Here is a 27500-nt window from a genome sequence, read left to right on the forward strand (position 1 = left end):
TTGACCTTTTCCCTTCCCAATCTCCCCTGGCTCTGGTCTGGAAGTCCAGCTTAAACATAGAGCAATCCTGGACTAATACGACGTTGTAATACACAAACACCTGTTTTACTCTGAGAGGCCCCCTGACACACACACACACACACACACACACACACACACACACACACACACACACACACACACACACACACACACACACACACACACACACACACACACACACACACACACACACGCATACACACCCAGGCACACAGACTACGTACACAAATACGTAACTTCCCTGTCCCTATCTGTCCCTATCTGTCCCCATCTGTCTCTCTCTGTCCCCATCTGTCACTCTCTATCCCCATTCGTAACTCCGTCCCTATCTGTCCCAAACTGTCACTCTCTGTCCCCATCTGTCATAATTGTCCCTATCAGTCCCTAACTGTCCCCATCTGTCACTCTCTGTCCCCATATGTCCCTATCTGTCCCCATATGTCACTCTGTCGGCATCTGTCACTCTCTGTCCCCATCTGTCACTCTCTGTCCCCATCTCTCACTCTCTGTCCACATCTCTCACTCTCTGTCCACATCTCTCACTCTCTGTCCACATCTCTCACTCTCTGTCCACATCTCTCACTCTCTGTCCTATCTGTCACTCTCTGTCGTCATCTGTCACTCTCTGTCGTCATCTGTCACTCTCTGCCCCCGGGGCGGCAGGGTAGCCTAGTGGTTAGAGCATTGGACTTGTAACCGGAAGGTTGTGTCCCCATCTGTCCCTAACCGTCCCCATCGGTCACTCTCTGTCCCCATCTGTCCCTATCTGTCCCTCTCTATCCCCATTTGTAACTCTGTCCCTGTCTGTCCTTCTCTGTCACACAGAGCGTGTGTGCAGTGCTGCCTCTGCCTATACACAGACTAGGTGCGTAGGTCCCCATGGAGGTTAGTGGGCCCCCGACCAACTATATAAAAGTACAAAACACAAAACAGGAACTCAGTCGGGTCCTCAATTTACTGTTGAGAGTTACAATAGCAGAATACGCCAGGTGCCATGTTGGCAGTGCAATCTGTCACATCTTCTCCTGCTCCTCCCCTCCGGCGTTGCAGGAATACTATCCACCAGTCCTGGGATGCATCATCATGCACACCTGTTAATCATTATGGATTCACACCTGTTAATCATTATGGATTCACACCTGTTAATCATTATGGATTCACACCTGGACTGCATCACCTTCATCATTTCCTCCCCTTTATGTGTCGCTCCCTTATGTTTTCTCACCAGTTGGTATTGTTCGTGTTTACCGGGGTGTTGTTTACCAGAGTGTTGTTTACCAGAGTGTTGTTTGCCAGAGTGTTGTTTACTAGAGTGTTGTTTAACAGAGTGTTGTTTACCGGGGTGTTGTTTACCAGAGTGTTGTTTACCAGAGTGTTGTTTACCAGAGTGTTGTTTACCGGAGTGTTGTTTACCAGAGTGTTGTTTACCAGGGTGTTGTTTACCAGAGTGTTGTTTACCAGAGTGTTGTTTACCGGAGTGTTATTTACCGGGGTGTTGTTTACCAGAGTGTTGTTTACCAGAGTGTTGTTTACTGGGGTGTTGTTTACCAGAGTGTTGTTTACCAGGGTGTTGTTTACCGGAGTGTTGTTTACCAGAGTGTTGTTTACCGGGGTGTTGTTTACCGGAGTGTTGTTTACCAGAGTGTTGTTTACCAGAGTGTTATTTACCAGAGTGTTGTTTACCAGAGTGTTGTTTACCAGAGTGTTATTTACCAGAGTGTTGTTTACCAGAGTGTTGTTTACTGGGGTGTTGTTTACCGGAGTGGTGTTTACCAGAGTGTTATTTACCAGAGTGTTGTTTACCAGGGGGGTTGTTTACCGGGGTGTTGTTTACCAGAGTGTTGTTTACCGGGGTGTTGTTTACCGGCTCCTTATGGAATTGTTTTGTTACTCGTTTTTTTGTTTATTATTTAAACGTTTCACATTCACATGCTTCCTGCATTTCACCACTTCCACCGAAGTTGGTTCCTCTCCTTGTTCGGGCGGTGCTCGGCGGTCGGCGGCACCGGTCTTCTAGCCATCATCGATCCACTTTTCATTTTCCATTTGTTTTGTCTTGTCTTCCCACACACCTGGTTTCAATTCCATCATTACATGTTGTGTATTTAACCCTCTGTTCCCCCCATGTCCTTGTCCGGAATTGTTTATTGTAAGTGCTTTGTGCACGTTTATCTGGTGTGCGACAGGTTTTATACCCATTGATTGTTTGTTCTGATTCCGGTGGTTTTTATTATTAAACTGCTCCGTTGGAAACACAGTTTTTGCTCTCCTGCGCCTGACTTCTCTGTCGCCAGTACGCACCCCTTACACTGCACCTGCTTCCTGCTTACCAACTCAAACCACGGAAGCAGTAGGAAAGTCGGAAATATCTCAGACGGTCGACGAACGAGGGTATCTTCTACGTCAACACCATGACCAGCTGGCTCAACTGGGGATGGCCGTGGAAGAGGTTCTCCACAGTCTGCAGCATCTCAAACACCCCCGAGGGACGTTGCAGCCCAGTATAGAAGGATACTCTGGATCCAGTCTACCCAACGAGCCCGCCCAACGAGCCAGCCCAACGAGCCAGCCCAACGAGCCAGCCCAACGGGTGCATGCAGAAACCCGCTCTGCTCAGCGATGCCCGTCTATCCCTCCCGGATAAATACGGCGGGAACAGCATCCAAATGCCGTGGCTTCCTCCTTCAGTGCTCTCTCTATTTTTCACACCAGTTGGGAGCAGTTATAGCATATCAGATAAAAAATATAGTGATTAATAGGTAAGATGGTTTAGTCAGCCATTATTAGCTGACTGGGCACACAGGGCATGTGTCCAGGGGCCTATTGGTGTTGTTAGTCCCTCTCACTCACATATCATTAACATGGCCTAATGAAGTAGTCCCTCTCACTCACATATCATTAACATGGCCTAATGAAGTAGTCCCTCTCACTCACATATCATTAACATGGCCTAATGAAGTAGTCCCTCTCACTCACATATCATTAACATGGCCTAATGAAGTAGTCCCTCTCACTCACATATCATTAACATGGCCTAATGAAGTAGTCCCTCTCACTCACATATCATTAACATGGCCTAATGAAGTAGTCCCTCTCACTCACATATCATTAACATGGCCTAATGAAGTAGTCCCTCTCACTCACATATCATTAACATGGCCTAATGAAGTAGTCCCTCTCACTCACATATCATTAACATGGCCTAATGAAGTAGTCCCTCTCACTCACATATCATTAACATGGCCTAATGAAGTAGTCCCTCTCACTCACATATCATTAACATGGCCTAATGAAGTAGTCCCTCTCACTCACATATCATTAACATGGCCTAATGAAGTAGTCCCTCTCACTCACATATCATTAACATGGCCTAATGAAGTCATGAACAATTTGTCCAAATTTCAGGACATTATCTTTAAAACAGCAACATTTCTTCTATGAAATCTTGATTAAGGACCCCCCCAAAAAAGGCTAGAGGCTGACCTGTGTCACACACAATGTGTAAATATATATATAAATATATACAGTGGGGAGAACAAGTATTTGATACACTGCCGATTCCGCAGGTTTCTGCAGTGTATCAAATACTTGTTCTCCCCACTGTATATATTTATATATATATTTATTTTCATCACAAGCTTCGTAAACAACAGGTGTAGACTATCATTGAAACACTTACTTAAGGGTCCTTTTTCAACAATGCAGATTTTTTTTTAAATGCATGAGAGAGAGAGAGAGAGAGAGAGAGAGAGAGAGAGAGAGAGAGAGAGAGAGAGAGAGAGAGAGAGAGAGAGAGGGGGGGGTATGAATAGACAAATACCAAATAGACAAATAGACAAATATTAAATACCAAATAGACAAATAGACAAATATCACATAGACAAATAGACAAATATCAAATATCACATAGACAAATAGACAAATATCACATAGACAAATAGACAAATATCACATAGACAAATAGACAAATATCACATAGACAAATAGACAAATATCAAATAGACAAATATCAAATAGGCAAATATCAAATACCAAATAGACAAATAGACAAATATCACATAGACAGTTGCAGCAGCAGGTAAACTTTTGATTCACTGTTTAAAAGTCTTGTTTCGAAGTCTCATAGCTCGGGGGTAAAACGATGTACTGTGTCGTACTCACCACCCTCTGAGGGCCCAAATCTTTTCAGCCTCCTGTGGGGGGAAGAGTAGCCTGACAAATCTAAATTCAGCTGCTCTGTCATTCGCTAGGTACTTGAGTCTGAAATTGACATCACTGACGTAATTTGTGATGATAAGGGTCGCGATGAGCGTTGTACAGTTGTCAGCAATCGGATTGTCTCCATCTAATCAGAGCATCAAAGCCAACGACACATTTTTAAATGGTCGCTTCTGGCTCTGACCCAACCTATCAGTTTCTGGACCAATTGGATGGCCCCAATTGTGTTTGTGTAGGGTCGGGATGTACTCAGATCCAGACTTATTATGGAGAAGAAACTAACGTCCCTGGGTGTGGCGTTTATCATCACAAGGAGTCTGGGTAGCCAGCCATGGGGAAGATTGGCCCTCTTCACAACTGTGTTGGTGTGTGTAGACCACGTTAATTCCTTAGTGATGTGGACACCGGGGAAATTGAAGCTCTCGGGCCCGTCGATGTGGAGGTGGGCCCTGTGTTGAAGGTCAGTGTGGCGGAGGTGTTGTTGCCTACGCTCAACACCTGGTGGCGGCCCGTCAAGACGTCCAGGATCCTGTTGCAGAGGGAGTTGTTTAGTCCCAGGGTCCTTAGCTTAGTGATGAGCTTGGAGGGGACTATGGTGTTGAATGCTGTGTGTGTGTGTGTGTGTGTGTGTGTGTGTGTGTGTGTGTGTGTGTGTGTGTGTGTGTGTGTGTGTGTGTGTGTGTGTGTGTGTGTGTGTGTGTGTGTGTGTGTGTGTGTGTGTGTGTGTGTGTGTGTGTGTGTGTGTGTGTGTGTGTGCGTGTGCGTGCGTGAGAGTGTGTGAGAGAAGAGAGAGTCCCAGACCCAGTACTGATCAGCATCTGATTATTAATGTCTCCTCAAGGTTAGCAAGAAGAGAGAGTCCCAGACCCAGTACTGATCAGCATTTGATTATTAATGTCTCCTCAAGGTTAGCAAGAAGAGAGAGTCCCAGACCCAGTACTGATCAGCATTTGATTATTAATGTCTCCTCAAGGTTAGCAAGAAGAGAGAGTCCCAGACCCAGTACTGATCAGCATTTGATTATTAATGTCTCCTCAAGGTTAGCAAGAAGAGAGAGTCCCAGACCCAGTACTGATCAGCATTTGATTATTAATGTCTCCTCAAGGTTAGCAAGAAGAGAGACCTCCTTAATGCAATCAAACATGATTAGATAATTAGCATACAATTTGCATAATGTCTCTGCAATTCATTACCCAGTGAGTGAGTTCATCTCTGTCCCCTGAGAACATCAATCAATCTCCTCTCCTCTCCTCTCCTCACCACACAAAGAGCAAACACACACACACACACACACAGAGGTGCGTACATGTCTGTCTCTGTGTCCCCTCTCTACCCAGCCTGTCTCTCTGTCCCCTCTCTACCCAGCCTGTCTATATGTCCACTCTCTAACCAGCCTGTCTCTATGTCCCCTCTCTACCCAGCCTGTTTCTAAGTCCCCTCTCTACCCAGCCTGTCTCTATGTCCCCTCTCTACCCAGCATGTCTCTATGTCCCCTCTCTACCCAGCCTGTCTCTACGTCCCCTCTCTACCCAGCCTGTCTCTACGTCCCCTCTCTACCCAGCCTGTCTCTATGTCCCCTCTCTACCCAGCCTGTCTCTACGTCCCCTCTCTACCCAGCCTGTCTCTATGTCCCCTCTCTACCCAGCCTGTCTCTACATCCCCTCTCTACCCAGCCTGTCTCTATGTCCCCTCTCTACCCAGCCTGTCTCTATGTCCCCTCTCTTCCCAGCCTGTCTCTACGTCCCCTCTCTACCCAGCCTGTCTCTATGTCCCCTCTCTACCCAGCCTGTCTCTATGTCCCCTCTCTACCCAGCCTGTCTCTATGTCCCCTCTCTACCCAGCCTGTCTCTATGTCCCCTCTCTACCCAGCCTGTCTCTATGTCCCCTCTCTACCCAGCCTGTCTCTACGTCCCCTCTCTACCCAGCCTGTCTCTATGTCCCCTCTCTACCCAGCCTGTCTCTATGTCCCCTCTCTACCCAGCCTGTCTCTATGTCCCCTCTCTACCCAGCCTGTCTCTACGTCCCCTCTCTACCCAGCCTGTCTCTACGTCCCCTCTCTACCCAGCCTGTCTCTACGTCCCCTCTCTACCCAGCCTGTCTCTACGTCCCCTCTCTACCCAGCCTGTCTCTACGTCCCCTCTCTACCCAGCCTGTCTCTATGTCCCCTCTCTACACAGCCTGTCTCTACGTCCCCTCTCTACCCAGCCTGTCTCTATGTCCCCTCTCTACCCAGCCTGTCTCTACGTCCCCTCTCTTCCCAGCCTGTCTCTATGTCCCCTCTCTACCCAGCCTGTCTCTATGTCCCCTCTCTACACAGCCTGTCTCTATGTCCCCTCTCTACCCAGCCTGTCTCTACGTCCCCTCTCTACACAGCCTGTCTCTATGTCCCCTCTCTACACAGCCTGTCTCTACGTCCCCTCTCTACCCAGCCTGTCTCTACGTCCCCTCTCTACCCAGCCTGTCTCTATGTCCCCTCTCTACCCAGCCTGTCTCTACGTCCCCTCTCTACCCAGCCTGTCTCTACGTCCCCTCTCTACACAGCCTGTCTCTATGTCCCCTCTCTACCCAGCCTGTCTCTATGTCCCCTCTCTACCCAGCCTGTCTCTATGTCCCCTCTCTATCCAGCCTGTCTCTATGTCCCCTCTCTACCCAGCCTGTCTCTATGTCCCCTCTCTACCCAGCCTGTCTCTACGTCCCCTCTCTACCCAGCCTGTCTCTACGTCCCCTCTCTACCCAGCCTGTCTCTACGTCCCCTCTCTACCCAGCCTGTCTCTACGTCCCCTCTCTACCCAGCCTGTCTCTATGTCCCCTCTCTATCCAGCCTGTCTCTACATCCCCTCTCTACCCAGCCTGTCTCTACGTCCCCTCTCTACCCAGCCTGTCTCTATGTCCCCTCTCTATCCAGCCTGTCTCTACATCCCCTCTCTACCCCTGACAAAAGGAAACACCAACATAAAGTATCTTAATAGGGCATTGTGCCACAATGAGCCAGAACGTCTTCAATGAACCCTGGCATAGATTCTACAACTGTCTGGAACATTCTTCCATGAGAAATTCCATCATTTGTTGTTTTGTAGATGATGGTGGAAATTGCTGTCTCAGGAGTGGCTTCTGATCTCCCATAAGTGTTCAATTGGGTTGAGATCTGGTGACTGAGACGGCCATGGAATATGGTTTACATCATTGTCCTGCTCATCAAACCATTCAGTGACCACTCTTGCCCTGTGGATGGGAGGGGGCCATTTTCATCCTAAAGAGCCATAGACACAGAGGCCAAAGTAATGTAATCTCTCTCTCTCTCATGGCTGTATTACAGCATCAGTCAGTCAACCATAGAAAAGACAACTGTCCACAATCACACTACTACCAGTTTCACTCTGCTGTGATAACAGAACATTCACTGATATCACTGAGTTACCACCGGTTACACAATGCAGACATATTGCCTTTAAGTAATGTAATAATAATGCTATATGTTATTTATCCCAAGCGACCTAATCATTCATGCATACTGTATATTTACCACTTTACAGAACCTTGAAGAGGAACTGACAGCGTTTTAAATACTTTGCAGATATGAAAATAAACAGACAATCATAATATCAGTCAAAAATATACAATTTTGTTTCAAAACCAACTTTATCAGGTTTTAAAATATGTTCTATTTGACTCAACGTTCCATGACACTAAGACATTGTTGTCGGAATAGATGGATGCAGTTCAATGCACGGTTCATATAGTTCACCAATATATTTTCTTGAAGGGTCCCAAAAATATTGCTATCAGGTTGTAAATCACAGCTGGTCTGGTACATTGTTTGCTGCCTCCACACAGTTTCAGTTTCAAATGACTCAATATTTTTAACAAAAATTGAGGACCCTACTAATGTTAATACAAACAAACAAAGGGCAGTAATCACCAGTCAGTCTTAACGTGGATAACTTGCTAGGCTCAAACCAAAGGCCCGTGGGCCAAATAGGACATTCAAGCAAGTATACATGAGTCAACAGTTAAGTCAACAGTTAAGTCAACAGTTAAATCAACAGTTAAGTCAACAGTAAAATCAACAGTTAAGTCAACAGTTAAGTCAACAGTTAAGTCAACAGTTAAATCAACAGTTAAGTCAACAGTTAAGTCAACAGTTGAGTCAACAGTTGAGTCAAAGTCAACAGTTAAATCAACAGTTAAATCAATAGTTAAGTCAACAGTTAAGTCAACAGTTAAGTCAACAGTTAAGTCAACAGTTAAGTCAACAGTTGAGTCAACAGTTAAGTCAATAGTTAAGTCAACAGTTAAGTCAACAGTTAAGTCAACAGTTGAGTCAACAGTTAAGTCAACAGTTAAGTCAACAGTTAAGTCATCTACTTTATGAAATTACAGCCTGTTGCATTCGCCTCTGCGAATTCAACTGCAATTGTTTTCGCGTCTCCCGTTTACAACGCGTAGCTTAGGGAAAGTGTACAGACACATGCAGCTGGCTACTAAAATGTTGCAGTCTGGCTTCGGTCTTTAAAGCTTGACAACCCAAAAAAACTAAACCTGCCCCAAAATACCAGGCAAAGAAGAAACATGTAGATCTGTTACAGCATCATTTGAGCAGTAGGCTGGCTACACAACTATAATACACGTTGAGTGCTACACAACTATAATACACGTTGAGTGCTACACAACTATAATACACGTTGAATGATACACAACTATAATACACGTTGAGTGCTACACAACTATAATACACGTTGAGTGCTACACAACTATAATACACGTTGAATGCTACACAACTATAATACACGTTGAATGCTACACAACTATAATACACGTTGAATGCTACACAACTATAATACATGTTGAGTGCTACACAACTATAATACACGTTGAGTGCTACACAACTATAATACACGTTGAGTGCTACACAACTATAATACACGTTGAATGCTACACAACTATAATACACGTTGAATGCTACACAACTATAATACACGTTGAATGATACACAACTATAATACACGTTGAGTGATACACAACTATAATACACGTTGAATGCTACACAACTATAATACACGTTGAGTGCTACACAACTATAATACATTTTGAATGAGCCCATATAGCAATGCTGTATTCAACCGCACCAGTGATCGGTGCTGTGAAAAAATATGAAAAACATGTTTTAAGTTTAAAGTTACATCAAATACAGCAACATTTCTGATATTTTGAGGTATTAAATACATTTTGATTAGCAGCAAAGGCTGGACAAATATTAAGTATCTCTTATTTTGTTTTAATATGTCAAAATGCTGTGTACAGCACCATAATTGGACATTATAAAGTGTTTTATAATAAAACAATTGCCTGTTTAAGTCGCTGATGCAATTTTCTTTGTAAAAACAAATAGTCTATGTCAGGCCCACAAATGTGTTGTATTTTTTCAATATGGCCTGTGGCTTGATTGAGTTTGACACCCTTAGGCTAGTGTATCTATTTACGTAGCTAGCAATTTTGGGGGGGGCAAGCTAAAAACACGGAGCCAAACATTAGCTAGCTAACTAGCTGCTGGGTGGATGTGATGTCATTGGAAGAGTGGGTGAGTGACTGACTTTTCCCCTTAATATTGATTTACGGTGGCTACAGCAAGAGGTGCAAGTGTCATTTGTTTAGCTAGCAAGAAATGTGAATTGTTTTGCTAGCTAGCTATGCTATGCTATGCTGTTTTGCTAGCTATCTATGCTATGCTGTTTTGCTAGCTAGCTATGCTGAACGTTAACGATTCTTATCCACAGATAGCATATCTCTTCGTTGTCAATCAAACCTATTTGGCATCGATCAAATGGCAGGCAGGCAAGTTCCAATTCAGTTGTCAAAACGTGGATTGGCACAAGCATGTATTCACAGACAAGCTGCACAAGGAGGAGCAGGCTACAATTCCCCGTTGTTTCAATGCAATTTTGATGGCCAACTAGGCCGTCAATGTAAATAAGAATTTGTTTATAACTGACTTGCCTAGTTAAATAAACAAATAAAATAAAGTTTGTAATGGTTTATCTAATGTTTGCTCATTCGATTTTTAGCTCAAAGTGAACGATGACAAGCCCAACTGCCTGTAAACACACAGTCCAGTTCAAAGTGAACGATGACAAGCCCCACTGCCTGTAAACACACAGTCCAGTTCAAAGTGAACGATGACAAGCCCAACTGCCTGTAAACACACAGTCCAGTTCAAAGTGAACGATGACAAGCCCAACTGCCTGTAAACACACAGTCCAGTTCAAACTGCCTGAACAGTTCAAAGTGACATGACAAGACTGCCTGTAAACAACAGTTCAAAGTATAGCCCAACTGCCACCACAGTCCAGTTGTGATGACAAGCCCAACTGCCTGTAATCCACCCATAAAGCCTAGTGTTTCAAAACTGCAGGTCCAGTTCAAAAATGGCCTGTCCACAGTCCAGTTAGTGAACGATTTTCCACCATTCAAAGTGAATGATGACAGGACCAACTGCCTGTAAACACACAGTTTTAGAAACACTGTAAACACACAGTCCAGTTCAATAAGGACTGTGTTCCGTGTTCAAACAGGGAAATGGCAATAGTTTTTCCCTGTCGTGATGTTTTGATAACTGTGTAAATCTCTCTAGGACAAGGTGACTTTTATCAATATATTCACCTGTATTTACTCCCCAAAAATGCTGTCGTAATAAGCTGCTAACGTGGAACTACAAATGCCACGTGGAACTACAAATGCCATGGTGGTCTTGATGAGACTGCCGAATCGAGGCAAAGTCAAGAATCTGGATTAACTATCTGATGCCAAATGTAGGAATGAATAAATTGGCTGCATTTCTTTCAAATTGATAATTCTGTGAACTGTCTTGTGCAAGTTTTAAATTGACACAATGCCTGTCAGCTAGAAATGATGTGCATTAGCTTGTATAACATCTACTTTGATGCTAGTTGGCATTTTCGAATCCGAAAGAGATTTACATGGTTATGAAAACACCATGCCAGGGTAAACCTACACCAAATACAGACCTTATTTGAGGTGTTTCAAAAATTATTCTGGGGGAAATGAATGGTGCAAAAATGACTGAAACCATTTCTGACTTGCAACAAACAGCGAGTGCATACAGGTTCGCATTTTTGGCCTCAGTGGGAATTGAACCCACAACCCTCTCAATGATAACGCTGTGATCTTACCAACAGACACACAGGTCCAGAACGAGACTCTGTAATGGTACGTCTGACATAGTTATAGGGTGCCCGTGAGAGGAGGGTAGAACTGTGCCCTCTATATGAAACCAGATGAAATGTAATCTTTCCCTGACCTCAGCACTGTCAGAGCAGTTAAGACATATTGAAATCTATCCTGACAAAGCTTATAGAGAATTATAACACAACATGAATCACACCACATCCTGCTGGTGCTGGGAAACTGTCAGAGGAGAGGGAGAGAAGGGGGGGAAGAGGAGAGAGGGGGAAGAGGAGAGAGAGGGAAGAAGAGAGGGGGAAGAGGAGACAGGGGGAAAGAGGAGAGGGGAAGGGGAGAGAGATTTTTGTTTTGAGAATTACATTGAGAGCATTGTGGTAGAATGACTACAGATGAGTCTCTCTCTCTATCTCTGTCTGTCTGTCTGTCTGTCTGTCTGTCTGTCTGTCTGTCTGTCTGTCTGTCTGTCTGTCTGTCTGTCTGTCTGTCTGTCTGTCTGTCTGTCTGTCTGTCTGTCTGTCTGTCTGTCTGTCTGTCTGTCTGTCTGTCTGTCTGTCTGTCTGTCTGTCTGTCTGTCTGTCTGTCTGTCTGTCTGTCTGTCTGTCTCTTGCTCTCTCAATTCAATTTCTATTCAATTTAAATTCAAGTGCTTTATTGGCGTGGGAAACATATGTTTACATTGCGAAAGCAAGCGAAGTAGACAATAAATAAAGTAAAATAAACAATAAAAATGTACAGTAAACATTACATTCACAGAAGTTCCAAAAGACTAAAGACATTTCAAATGTCATATTATGTCTATATGTAGCGTTGTAAAAAATAGTTAAAGTAAAAAAGGGAAAGTCAATAAATATGGGTTGTATTTACAATGGTGTTTGTTCTTCACTGGTTGCCCTTTTCTTGTGGCAACAGGTCACAAATATTGCTGCTGTGATGTCACACTGTGGTATTTCACCCAGCAGATATGGGAGTTTATCAAAATTGGGTATGTTTTCGAAATTCTTTGTGGGTCTATGTAATCTGAGTTAAAATCTGTTTCTAATATGGTCATACATTTGGCAGGAGGTTAGGAAGTGTATCTTAGTTTCAACCTCATTTTGTGGGCAGTGTGCACATAGCCTGTCTTCCCTTGAGAGCCAGGTCTGCCTACGGCAGCCTATCTCAATAGCAAGGCTATGCTCACTGAGTCTGTATATAGTCAAAGCTTTCCTTAAGTTTTGGTCAGTCACAGTGGTCAGGTATTCTGCCACTGTGTCCTCTCTGTTTAGGGTCAGTCACAGTGGTCAGGTATTCTGCCACTGTGTCCTCTCTGTTTAGGGTCAGTCACAGTGGTCAGGTATTCTGCCACTGTGTCCTCTCTGTTTGGGGTCAGTCACAGTGGTCAGGTATTCTGCCACCGTGTCCTCTCTGTTTAGGGACAAATGGCATTCTAGTTTACTCAGTTTGACCATTTTTCTTTTATTCCAATGTGTCAAGTAATGAGTTCTTTTTGAGTTCTCATGATTTTGGTCTAATTGTGTTGCTGTCCTGTGGCTCTGTGGGGTGTGTTTGTGTTTGTGAACAGAGCCCCAGGACCAGCTTGCTTAGGGGACTCATCTCCAGGTTCATCTCTCTGTAGGTGATGGCTTTGTTATGGAATGTTAGGGAATTTCTTCCTTTTAGGTGGTTGTAGAATTTAACTGTGCTTTTCTGGATTTTGATCATTAGTGGGAAGCTAATTCTGCTCTGCATTATTTGGTGTTCTACGTTGTACATAGAGGATATTTTAGCAGAATTCTGCGTGCAGAGTCTCAATTTGGACTTTGTCCCATTTTGTGAATTCTTGGTTGGTGAGAGGACCCTAGACCTCACAACCATAAAGGGCATTGGGTTCTATAACTGATTCAAGTATTTTTAGCCAGATGCTAATTGGTATGATGAATTGTATGTTCCTTTTGATGGCATAGAAGGCCCTTCTCGGCCTAAACATCAGCGCCCTTACCTGTGGCGTTGATGTTCAGGCTGAGGTATGTATAGTGTTTTGTGTGCTGTAGGGCAACAGTGTCTAGATGGAATTTGTATTTGTTGTCCTTGCAACTGGACCTTTTTTGGAACGCCATTATTTTTGTCTTCCTGAGATTTACTGTCAGGGCCCAGGTCTGGCAGAATCTTTGCAGATGATCTAGGTGCTGCTGTAGGCCTTCCTTGGTTGGTGACAGAAGCACCAGATCATCAGCAAACAGTAGACATTTGGACTTCAGATTCTAGTAAGGTGAGGCTGGGTGCTGCACTGTCTCTCTCTCTCCTTCTGTGATTCCATCTTTGTCTTCCTGTATCCTGTGTTGGATGCAAATAGAGCCGGAATGGAGATCATGTCTGCTTAACAGGAGCTGACAGGGGGGCTGATGGGTAATAATGTCTGCCTTCTCGTGGAGAGATTAAACACAGGAAGCAGGAAGTAAGAAAGACAGGAGAATTGAGGGAAGGAGAGAGGTAAAGAGGAGGAGGAGGAGGAGGATGGAAGGAGAGGGAGAAGAGGAGTAGGGAAGGAGGAGGAGGAGGAGTGAGGAAGGAGCGAGAGAAGGAGAGAGGGAAGGAGGAGGAGGAAAGATGAGTAGGGAAGGAGAGAGAGAGGAGGAGTAGGGCAGATGAGTAGGGAAGGAGAGGAGGAGGGAATGAGAGAGGGAAGAGGAGTAGGGAAGGAGAGGGAGGAGGAGGAGGGAAGGAGAGAGAGGAGTAGGGAAGATGAGTAGGGAAGGAGAGAGGGAGGAGGAGGAGGAGGGGAGGAGAGAGAGAGAAGGAGGTGGGAGGATGAGTAGGGAAGGAGAGAGGGAAGAGGAGGAGGGAAGGAGAGAGAGAGGAGGAGGAGGAGGGAATGGGAGAGAGAGGACGGGGAGGGAAGATGAGTAAGGAAGAGAGAGAGAGGAGGAGGAGGGAAGGAGAGAGAGAGGATGAGGAGGGAAAAGAGAGAGAGGAAGGGGAGGGAAGGAGAGAGGGAAGAGGAGGAGGGGAGGAGGGAAGGAGAGGAGGAGGAGGAGGGAAGGAAAGAGAGGAGGAGTAGGGATGATGAGTAGGGAAGGAGAGAGAGAGGAGGAGGAAGGAGAGAGAGAGGAGGAGGATGGAAGGAGAGAGAGAGGAGGAGGAGGGAAGGAGAGAGAGGAGGAGGAGGGAAGAGAGAGAGAGAGAGAGGAGGAGGAGGGAAGGAGAGAGAGAGGAGGAGGGAAGGAGAGAGAGAGGAGGAGGAGGGATGGAGAGAGAGAGGATAAAGAGGGAAGGAGAGAGAGAGGAGGAGGAGGGAAGAAGAGAGGGAGGAGGAGGAGGGAAGGAGAGAGAGTGGAGGAGGAGGGAAGGAGAGAGTGGAGGAGGAGGGAAGGAGAGAGAGAGGATGAGGAGGGAAGGAGAGAGAGAGGATGAAGAGCAGGGAAGAAGAGAGAGAGGAGGAGGAGGGAAGGAGAGAGAGTGGAGGAGGAGGGAAGGAGAGAGAGAGGAGGAGGAGGGAAGAAGAGAGCGAGGAGGAGGAAGGAGAGAGGGAACCAGTCAGCACAGGGGGAAGATGTTGATAAAACACTGGGGCTTAGTGTACCTCTCTGGGTTTCCTTTTGGGTAAGGGAGTATTTCTCTTTCCTTCATTGGGCAGAGAAGAGTATTGCTTTTTATTGTCGGCCAATAGCATTCTATGACTCCACAGTCTGGTTTCCCTTACTAAAGAAAGTGACTGCGTTTTAATTGATAATGTGACAGCTGGGCATTTATTTATTTTCAAGCTAATTTTATCCCTTGTGAATGTTCAGTGAGCTGTGAGGGTGATACAGTGAAGTCGGTCAGAGCAGAACAGAGGCAGCTAGTGCTTCACGTTCCTCTGGTTCATCAGTCTCTCACTGTAAAACAGTCACTATGGTGTGAACGTACAGGGTGGATTGAAAACCACACACCTTTTTCAGGATACACATATCTCTCTGGTGTGTGCTCATTGCAGTTTTCCAAGAGCCCAATTGGGCGGACTCGGTCATGCCTGCACATTTACCAACCCAAATTCCAAATGATTGTCTGCACATGAATCATTTTAGCAATCAAGGCTAAAGACTTGGTTACGGCCAAAAAGACGTGTTTTGTTCATGATAAAAGGACGTACAGAGATTTCATAAAGCAGGTTAGGCTTTATTAGAAGGTATATTCTGTCTTCTTGCAGGCAGGCAGCCATTCAGAGAGCCAGACACAGCCAGGATGTGTCCCAGTGGGGATCTCCCCAAGGCAGCCCCAATCCCAGGCCATGACTAAATCAGCATATGTATGTGTGTGTGTGTGTGTGCGTGTGTGTGTGCGTGTGTGTGTGCGTGTGTGTGTGTGTGTGTGTGTGTGTGTGTGTGTGTGTGTGTGTGTGTGTGTGTGTGTGTGTGTGTGTGTGTGTGTGTGTGTGTGTGTGTGTGTGTGTGTGTGTGTGTGTGTGTGTGTGTGTGTGTGTGTGTGTGTGTGTGTGTGTGTGTGTGTGTGTGTGTGTGTGTGTGTGTGTGTAACACAATACTCCAGTGACAAACTAAAAATAGAACACATCTATTAAAGTGTGTGTCCCTGGTCAAATAACTGTGACCTTCTCTCTCTCTCTCTCTCTCTCTCTCTCTCTAGATATATATATATTAATATCACTCTCTCTCTCTCTCTCTCTCTCTCTAGATATATATTAATATCTCTCTCTCTCTCTAGATATATATATTAATATCTCTCTCTCTCTCTCTAGATATATATTAATATCTCTCTCTCTCTAGATATATATTAATATCTCTCTCTCTCTAGATATATATTAATATCTCTCTCTCTCTCTCTAGATATATATTAATATCTCTCTCTCTCTCTAGATATATATTAATAACTCTCGCTCTCTCTTCCTCTTTCTTTCTCTCTCTCCCCTCCATCTCACTCTATATCCCTCTCTTCTCTCTTAAACTAACCCTCTGTCTACCCCTCCCTGTCCTCTATATCTCACAAGAGATGGATTAAATCATATTGCAGCACCACGTCATACATTGTAGTCGTTAAGGTCCTACATTGTATTTCAGGTATGAAAACAGACTGACCAAAAGCAGATTATCACATCCTAATCCACATAATCCACTTCAGACAGTGGAGGAGAAACTGGTCAAATGGGAAAACATCATTCCTGAACATCATTTAAATATCTCCCAACCCATAGTCAGCAAACTGAGAGCCTGTCTTCCCAAAACCCAAAACCCAATCCGTAATCCAGTAATCCAATAATCCAGTACTCAACATATTTACAGCTCCACTGCCTCCCTCACTCATTTAGACTCAGTCAGCCCTCTGTCTGTTTTACAACTTTAAATTAACGTTCATTTAATTAACTTGCTTAATCCAAGCACCCTTGTTGAGCTTCCATTAGGCAGGGGCCGATAAACACACAGAGAGGCAAACACAATACAGCGCTCACTGCATTACTCCAGGAGAGTGTTTCACCTTAGACTCCAGACCGTTGTTAGAACACACACAGCAATGTTTAACACACAGAGAAACACATACAGTATTTGACATGACACTCACTCAATCTAGCCCAAGATTTCTTAAAGAGAGGATGAAGAAACACTGATCTGTACCTTTGCTTTTAGCTAGGGGAGGAGGAGAGAAGAGGATGTATATCCACAGAGGAGGAAGAGGAGGAAGAGGAGGAGAGAAGAGGTCGTGTATCCACAGTGGCAGAAGAGAAGGAAGAGGAGGAAGAGGAGGAGAAAACCAACAGTGAATAGTTTGACGTGAAAGAGTGCTCAATGAGTACAAAACACACATGAATATATTTATATTCATTAACAAAATCAACACGCAGTAGCAACTTGGCAGTTTAGTATAATCAGACCACATTACAGACCACACAGTCCTTCACACATTAACACACACAATCACGCATACACACATCATGCAGCACTCTAGGTTTATGTTCAAATCTGCATGCGGAAAAACTAATATTTCAGTTAGTTTGCATCTGAGATGGCAAATTCCTCCTCTTTTGATATTGTTAATGTAACAGTGTAACATGATGTAACATTGTAACATGATGTAACATTGATGTAACACTGTAATATGATGTAACACTGTAACATGATGTAACATTGTAACATGATGTAACATGATGTAACACTGTAACATTGATGTAACATTGATGTAACACTGTAACATGATGTAACACTGTAATGTGATGTAACACTGTAACGTGATGTAACACTGTAACGTGATGTAACATTGTAGCATGATGTAACATTGATGTAACACTGTAACATGATGTAACATTGTAACATGATATAAAATTGATGTAATGCTGTAACATGATATAATATTGATGTAATGCTGTAACATGATGTAATATTGTAACATGATATAATATTGATGTAATGCTGTAAAATGATGTAACATTGATGTAATACTGTAACATGATGTAACATTGTAACATGATGTAACATTGATGTAACACTGTAACATGATGTAACATTGTAACATGATATAAAATTGATGTAATGCTGTAACAGGATATAATATTGATGTAATGCTGTAACATGATATAATATTGTAACATGATATAATATTGATGTAATGCTGTAACATGATGTAACATTGATGTAACATTGTAACATGATGTAATACTGTAACATGATATAATATTGATGTAATACTGTAACATGATATAATATTGATGTAATGCTGTAACATGATGTAAAATGATGTAATACTGTAACATGATGTAATACTGTAACATTATATAATATTGATGTAATGCTGTAACATGATGTAATACTGTAACATGATATAATATTGATGTAATACTGTAACATGATATAATATTGATGTAATATTGTAACATGATATAATATTGATGTAATACTGTAACATGATATAATATTGATGTAATACTGTAACATGATATAATATTGATGTAATACTGTAACATGATATAATATTGATGTAACACTGTAACATTACATTTACATTTAAGTCATTTAGCAGACGCTCTTATCCAGAGCGACTTACAAATTGGTGCATTCACCAATTTGTAAGATGATATAGATGATGATATAATATTTATGTAATACTGTACATGATGTAATACTGTAACATGATATAATATTGATGTAATGCTGTAACATGATGTAACATTGATGTAACATTGTAACATGATGTAACATTGTAACATGATATAATATTGATGTAATACTATAAAATGGTGTAATACTGTAACATGATATAATATTGATGTAATGCTGTAACATGATGTAATACTGTAACATGATATAATATTGATGTAATACTGTAACATGATATAATATTGATGTAATACTGTACATGATGTAATACTGTAACATGATATAAAATTGATGTAATGCTGTAACATGATATAATATTGATGTAATGCTGTAACATGATGTAACATAGATGTAACACTGTAACATGATGTAACATTGTAACATGATGTAACATTGATGTAACACTGTAACATGATGTCCTTCTGTAGCTCAGTTGGTAGAGCATGGTGCTTGTAACGCCAGGGTAGTGGGTTAATATTGGACCACCCATACGTAGAATGTATGCACACATGACTGTAAGTCGATTTGGATAAAAGCGTCTGCTAAATGGCATATATTATTATTATTATTATACATGATATAATATTGATGTAATGCTGTAACATGATGTAACATTGATGTAACATTGTAACATGATGTAATACTGTAAAATGATATAATATTGATGTAATACTGTAACATGATATAATATTGATGTAATGCTGTAACATGATGTAACATTGATGTAACATTGTAACATGATGTAATACTGTAACATGATATAATATTGATGTAATACTGTAACATGATATAATATTGATGTAATACTGTAACATGATGTAATACTGTAACATGATGTAACACTGTAACATGATGTAACATTGTAACATGATATAATATTGATGTAATACTGTAACATGATGTAACATTGATGTAATACTGTAACATGATATAATACTGTAACATTGATGTAACACTGTAACATGATATAATATTGATGTAATACTGTAACATGATACAATATTGTAACATGATGTAACATTGATGTAACACTGTAACATGATATAATATTGATGTAATACTGTAACATTATATAATATTGATGTAATGCTGTAACATGATGTAACATGATGTAATACTGTAACATGATATAATATTGATGTAATACTGTAACATGATATAATATTGATGTAATACTGTAAAATGATGTAATACTGTAACATGATATAATATTGATGTAATACTGTAACATGATGTAATATTGATGTAACACTGTAACATGATATAATATTGATGTAATACTGTAAGATGATATAATATTGATGTAATACTGTACATGATGTAATACTGTAACATGATATAATATTGATGTAATACTGTAACATGATATAATATTGATGTAATACTGTAACATGATATAATATTGATGTAATACTGTAAAATGATGTAATACTGTAACATGATATAATATTGATGTAATACTGTAATACTGTAACATGATGTAATATTGATGTAACACTGTAACATGATATAATATTGATGTAATACTGTAAGATGATATAATATTGATGTAATACTGTACATGATGTAATACTGTAACATGATATAACATTGATGTAATACTGTAACATGATATAATATTGATGTAATACTGTAACATGATGTAATACTGTAACATGATGTAATAATATAATAATAATAATGTAATACTGTAACATGATGTAACATTGTAACATGATGTAACATTGATGTAATGCTGTAACATGATGTAACATTGATGTAACATTGTAACATGATGTAATACTGTAACATGATATAATATTGATGTAATACTGTAACATGATGTAATAATATAATAATAATAATGTAATACTGTAACATGATGTAACATTGTAACATGATGTAACATTGATGTAATGCTGTAACATGATGTAACATTGATGTAACATTGTAACATGATGTAATACTGTAACATGATATAATATTGATGTAATACTGTAACATGATATAATATTGATGTAATGCTGTAACATGATGTAACATTGATGTAACATTGTAACATGATGTAATACTGTAACATTATATAATATTGATGTAATACTGTAACATGATATAATATTGATGTAATGCTGTACCATGATGTAACATTGATGTAACATTGTAACATGATGTAATACTGTAACATGATATAATATTGATGTAATACTGTAACATGATATAATATTGATGTAATACTGTAACATGATATAATATTGATGTAATACTGTAACATGATGTAATACTGTAACATGATGTAACACTGTAACATGATGTAACATTGTAACATGATATAATATTGATGTAATACTGTAACATGATGTAATATTGATGTAATACTGTAACATGATATAATACTGTAACATTGATGTAATACTGTAACATGATATAATATTGATGTAATGCTGTAACATGATGTAACATGATGTAATACTGTAACATGATATTTACATTTACATTTAAGTCATTTATAATATTGATGTAATACTGTAACATGATATAATATTGATGTAATACTGTAACATGATGTAATACTGTAACATGATGTAATACTGTAACATGATGTAACATTGTAACATGATATAATATTGATGTAATACTGTAACATGATGTAATACTGTAACATGATGTAACACTGTAACATGATGTAACATTGTAACATGATATAATATTGATGTAATACTGTAACATGATGTAATATTGATGTAATACTGTAACATGATATAATACTGTAACATTGATGTAACACTGTAACATGATATAATATTGATGTAATACTGTAACATGATACAATATTGTAACATGATGTAACATTGATGTAACACTGTAACATGATATAATATTGATGTAATACTGTAACATGATATAATATTGATGTAATGCTGTAACATGATGTAACATGATGTAATACTGTAACATGATATAATATTGATGTAATACTGTAACATTATATAATATTGATGTAATACTGTAAAATGATGTAATACTGTAACATGATATAATATTGATGTAATACTGTAACATGATGTAATATTGATGTAACACTGTAACATGATATAATATTGATGTAATACTGTAAGATGATATAATATTGATGTAATACTGTACATGATGTAATACTGTAACATGATATAATATTGATGTAATACTGTAACATGATATAATATTGATGTAATACTGTAAAATGATATAACATTGATGTAATACTGTAACATGATATAATATTGATGTAATACTGTAACATGATGTAATACTGTAACATGATGTAACATTGATGTAATACTGTAACATGATGTAACATTGATGTAATACTGTAACATGATATAATATTGATGTAATACTGTACATGATGTAATACTGTAACATGATATAATATTGATGTAATACTGTAACATGATATAATATTGATGTAATACTGTAAAATGATATAACATTGATGTAATACTGTAACATTATATAATATTCATGCAATACTGTAAAATGATATAACATTGATGTAATACTGTAACATGATATAATATTGATGTAATACTGTAACATGATGTAATGATGTAACATGATGTAATACTGTAACATGATGTAATACTGTAACATGATGTAACATTGATGTAATACTGTAACATGATATAATATTGATGTAATACTGTAACATGATATAATATTGATGTAATGCTGTAACATGATGTAACATTGATATAACACTGTAACAATGTTATTAACATCATATATAGAGGGAAATTAGCATTTGTCATCTGAAGAGAACATTTTCGAAACATCACAAAAAAACACACACAAACACGCTGAAACAAATGATGGTGAGAAAAGAGGAGAGAGGCCTACCTTGCTCCGCCATCATCATATGTGAAAATCCTTTAGGGAACGAACGAACGAGAGAAAGATGGAGAAAAAAGGAGAAAGAGAGAGAGCACTTCAGAACCTATTTTTCAAATACTATATAGGTACAGTATTGTGATGGTCCATAGTTTTTCTGTGAGAGAAAGTATAACATTTATTTAACTAGGCAAGTCAGTTAAGAACAAATTCTTATTTACAATGACGGTCTACTCCAGCCAAACCCAAACCCGGACGACGCTGGGCCAATTGTGCGCCGCCCTACGGGACTCCCAAAAACGGCCGGTTGTGATACAAACTGGAATCGAACCAGTGTCTGTAGTGAGATTCAGTGCCTTAGACTTCTACACCACTCGGGAGCCCTGACAGACAAACAAGCTTCCCACAGCTTATGTAGCCTTCTGAAATAGTTGAACTTAAGAAGTAGCTATGTAGTAGGACAGACACATCTTTGTAGGAGTATTTAGGTTATAACAACATGACGGCCAAAAACACACAAAAAAAAATATTTTCCTTCCTAAAAAATGCTATGTTTTTATTAGTACCATGTACAGATGTATGTAGGATCTTCATTTGATTGACAACTTTCCTGCAATGCATGTCTAGTGTCTAGAGATTTAAAAAGGGTTCTGAAGTCTAGTTCCACTTAGATATTTTAGACTTGATTTATCAACCCCTACAAAAATGTACATGAATTATAATCCACATAACAATTCACATTTCCTGTTTCTCTGTGATAATTTTCCTGCTGTTGCAAACTGGCTCAAATTAAGATCCTACATCTGTATATAACAAGTGGTCAATGATTTTTATATTTCTAAGAGGAGATGGTTTGCGTCTGACAAGTTACCTGGAATATTGTCGTTGACCTCTGGAAGAAGAAGAAAGAGAACAAAGAAGACAAGAAAGAGTTGCATCATTAGAATCCCTCTTATTTCATTGGCAGAAAGTCTATCACGTAAATGTAACACACCTGACACCTGACACACCTGACACACCTGACACCTGACACACCTGACACCTGACACACATGACACCTGACACACCTGACACCTAACACACCTGACACCTGACACACCTGACACCTGACACACCTGACACCTGACACACCTGACACCTGACACACCTGACACCTGACACACCTGACACCTGACACCTGACACCTAACACACCTGACACCTGACACACCTGACACCTGACACACCTGATACCTGACACACCTGACACACCTGACACCTGACACACCTGAAACCTGACACACCTGACACCTGACACACCTGACACCTGACACACCTGATACCTGACATACCTGACACAGACACACCTGACACCTAACACACCTGACACCTGACACACCTGACACCTAACACACCTGACACACCTGATACACCTGGCACACCTGATACACCTGATACACCTGACACACTTAACACACCTGACACCTGACACCTGACACCTGACACCTAACACACCTGACACCTGACACCTGACACCTGACACCTAACACACCTGACAACTAACACACCTAACACACCTAACACACCTGACACCTAACACCTGACACCTAACACCTGACACCTAACACACCTGACACACCTGATACCTGACATACCTGATACACCTGATACACCTGATACACCTGACACACTTAACACCTGATACCTGACACCTAACACACCTGACACACCTGATACACCTGACACACCTGATACACCTGATACACTTAACACACCTGATACCTGACACCTAACACACCTAACACACCTGACACCTAACACCTGACACCTAACACACCTGACACCTGACACCTGACACCTAACACACCTGACAACTAACACACCTGACACACCTGACACTGTCCTGTTCATAGATATAGTGAGTGTATGTTACAGTAAAATATATTACATTGGAGGGAATATATTGGATCGAGAGGGAACATCACTGTCATCATCTCATCTGTCCCATCCTGTGAAAGGGGATCAGATCACCAGAACAGCCCTTTGACCCCCAAATACATCCAGCTGCTTCAGTAACACTTACAGGTAAACAAAACACACACACACACACACAGGGACATAAATCTAACCTAGCAGAAGCACCAGATCCCTGTTAGCAGGTGGTGAATTTATGATGAAGGCGTGTGAGTAGGAGTGAGAGAGGAGAGATGAGTGCTATTAATCCTCTCTGTCCCAAACCTTTGGTTGTCTCTCTCTGCAGACTCCACCAAATAGACCACTTTCCTATTCATTTGAAGATCTCATACTTAGGAAGGTGCAACATTAAAACACTTCTGTATATGTAATATAATAATAATAATAATATGTATAATAATATAAACCTTTGACTTGTATCTAATGCCAGGAGCTTTTCCTAATCAGGTCATGTGATCAGGAGACTTCATGTCCCATCTTGTCTTATTGGTTTTTAAAAAGCTGAGAAAACTCTCACACAGGCTGAGAGCTTGGGAATTGGGTTAGAGATGTATTTTCATTTTTTATTTGTACCTTTATTTAAGCCAGTACATGTCCAGAACGACAGGTATGTATGTACCTTGTCAGCTTGACAAGACATTTGTTTTAGGGGGACAAATACAAATGCAGGGCCAGCTCAAATTATTTAGCCATTTTCGATGCAGCGTCTTTTTCCATAGTTTTATAATTGAAACCTTGACAATATAATAACGTGAAAACTATTAAGATTAAATGGTAGCTTTGGTTCTTTCCCACCAATCTGTCTCAGTGTAAGTCTGCTGATTAGCCCCGACCACAGGCAGTGATTAAGAAAGGAAATTATCACCACTCTAATTGAGTCGGTCTCCATTAAAGGCTTCAGAGATGTGTTAGAGATTAATTTAAATCACTTCACGATCCAGATATTAGATATGTATTAGAGATGTAGAGATTCAACTCAAATTATTTTTACCAGACAGATATTACTTACGTATTAGGTATTAATTTAGTCACCGAGCAAATTCCATCTGCCTGAACATAGGACAAGCTGTTCAAATAGCACATGTGTGCCTGCGTGTGTTTGTGCATGTGTGTGTGTGTGTGTCTGAGTGCATGCGTCCGTACATGTGTTCGTGAGTGTTCAATGTAATCTCCTCTACATCTCCTCTTCAGATGGAGTCCTCTAGTATTGTCTGGTGTCAATAGAGTGTTGAAGCCCACAACGTAACCTCCTGACCGTGGCATTCAAATGGCTCAGTCCCAGGAGAGGACACTGGGGAATTAGACAGATTAGAAAGAAGAAGGGTGTGTGGTTGGTGTGATAATGTGACGTGTGTGTGTGTGTGTGTGTGTGTCCCTCTTCATTTGTTTTTAATCTGACCTACTCTTAAAATGACAGACTATTACTATAGTATTGTTTGGTTTTTCCCACCAGTGGACACACACACACACACACACACACACACACACACACACACACACACACACACACACACACACACACACACACACACACACACACACACACACACACACACACACACACACACACACACACACACACACACACACACACACACACACACACACACACACACACACACACAGTGAATAGGTTTGCGCTGAATGTTTTCTCTTCATTCTTCATTGAACTATTAGTCTCTACTAGGGCTGTGGCGGTCATGACATTTCGTCAGCCGGTGACTGTCAAATTACTGTCGGTCTCACAGTAATTGACTGTTAATTAACATAAACACATTTAGCATTTCTTGGCGTCCACACATTCCACACCGACGCAGTCTGGAACATCTACATTTTAAAAAGTCTAACAAACCCATTTAATATAGCCTGCACCTTCACAATAAATCCATGAATTATTTTAGACAGATCTAAAGAAACATGATAATGTGAAAATGTAGTGTATTTCAGAAGAACAGAATAGCGTACTGAGTTGTCCTTATGTTAGGTCCTGATGTGGCTATGACATATGGCTGTGGGCTACACGAGTTCATTTAGCAGAATTCCGTGCCATTATTTTTGAACAATTGAACAAAGCTGAACAAAAAAAAGAGCTGAATAAAAAATAAAGGATATTTTCTCCAAAGGATTTGAGGGTTGTGCGCACATGCAGCTATTCTGTGTTGAGTAGTTAACAAAGAAATAGGTACTCTTGTATGCTTAATTTAGAGTTATTCATATAATTTTAGTTGATCTACAAACGTTGGGCTATACAGTGGGGAGAAAAAGTATTTGATACACTGCTGATTTTGCAGGCTTTCCTACTTACAAAGCATGTAGAGGTCTGTAATTTTTATCATAGGTACACTTCAACTGTGAGATACGTAATCTAAAACAAAAATGCAGAAAATCACATTGTATTATTTTTAAGTAATTAATTAGCATTTTATTGCATAGGTACTTGGTAATGCCTTGAATTTCCCGGCTGTAATGCACCCCCCTCCCCCCCAAAAAGACATGCCTTTTGTGGCCGTTGTTCCCTTCTCCCTGAGTGCTGCATGCTCGGAAACACCTCTCACTCACAAGGTTCTCCATCACAGGCTACAAGTGAAGACAGACACTTTGAGGATGTAACTGTGTGTGTCCTTAACCTATTCCGAGGTGCATAATGAAGATATTGGTAGAACTGTCCACATTTACTTTTCGTCAGCCAACAAGATGAGTAGGCCTTATGAACAGCGAAAGCACTAGCCTACGTCAATTTACTATACTCCATTGTTCAAAAGTTTTGTCACGCCCTGACCTTAGTATTATTTGTGTTCTTTATTGTTTTGGTTAGGTCAGGGTGTGACATGTGTGATGTATGTGTTTTTGTGCTGTCTATGGGTTTTGTAGGTTTATGCGGTCGTTTACTGTCTAGGTGTTTATGTATGTCTATGGTTGACTAGATTGGTTCTTAATTAGAGGCAGCTGTTTATCGTTGTCTCTAATTGGGAACCATAATTAGGCAGCCATCTTCTTTGGGTATTTTGTGGGTTATTATCTATTTCTATATCTAGTTGCCTGTGTCTGCACTGGTTATATATAGCATCACGTTCGTTTGTTGTTCTGTAAGTTTGATTTAGTGTCCTTCATTAAATATAGAAGATGTATTCATATCACGCTGCACCTTGGTCTCCTCTCTATGACGATCGTGACAAGTTGACCT

The 27500-nt window shown here is 40.6% G+C and overlaps 1 protein-coding gene across 3 annotated transcripts in view; it reads right to left on the reverse strand.

Annotated features, from left to right (window-relative positions):
- Positions 1–27500, reverse strand: part of LOC124046732 (neurexin-3a-like) — a 707599-nt gene that overhangs the window by 658242 nt on the left and 21857 nt on the right. For 2 of the 3 annotated variants that reach the window (XM_046367444.1, XM_046367445.1), the window contains exons 3-5: positions 23236–23256; positions 22374–22403; positions 17043–17054 (exon numbers count right to left, since the gene is read on the reverse strand). The exons of the other annotated variant lie outside the window; for it this stretch is intronic. In XM_046367444.1, the coding sequence (XP_046223400.1) occupies positions 17043–17054; positions 22374–22403; positions 23236–23256 (63 nt within the window). The remainder of the gene's footprint in view (positions 1–17042; positions 17055–22373; positions 22404–23235; positions 23257–27500) is intronic. 3 annotated transcript variants of the gene reach the window in all.

This window comes from Oncorhynchus gorbuscha, linkage group LG10 (assembly GCF_021184085.1).
Source record: "Oncorhynchus gorbuscha isolate QuinsamMale2020 ecotype Even-year linkage group LG10, OgorEven_v1.0, whole genome shotgun sequence".
Lineage (NCBI taxonomy): Eukaryota > Metazoa > Chordata > Actinopteri > Salmoniformes > Salmonidae > Oncorhynchus > Oncorhynchus gorbuscha.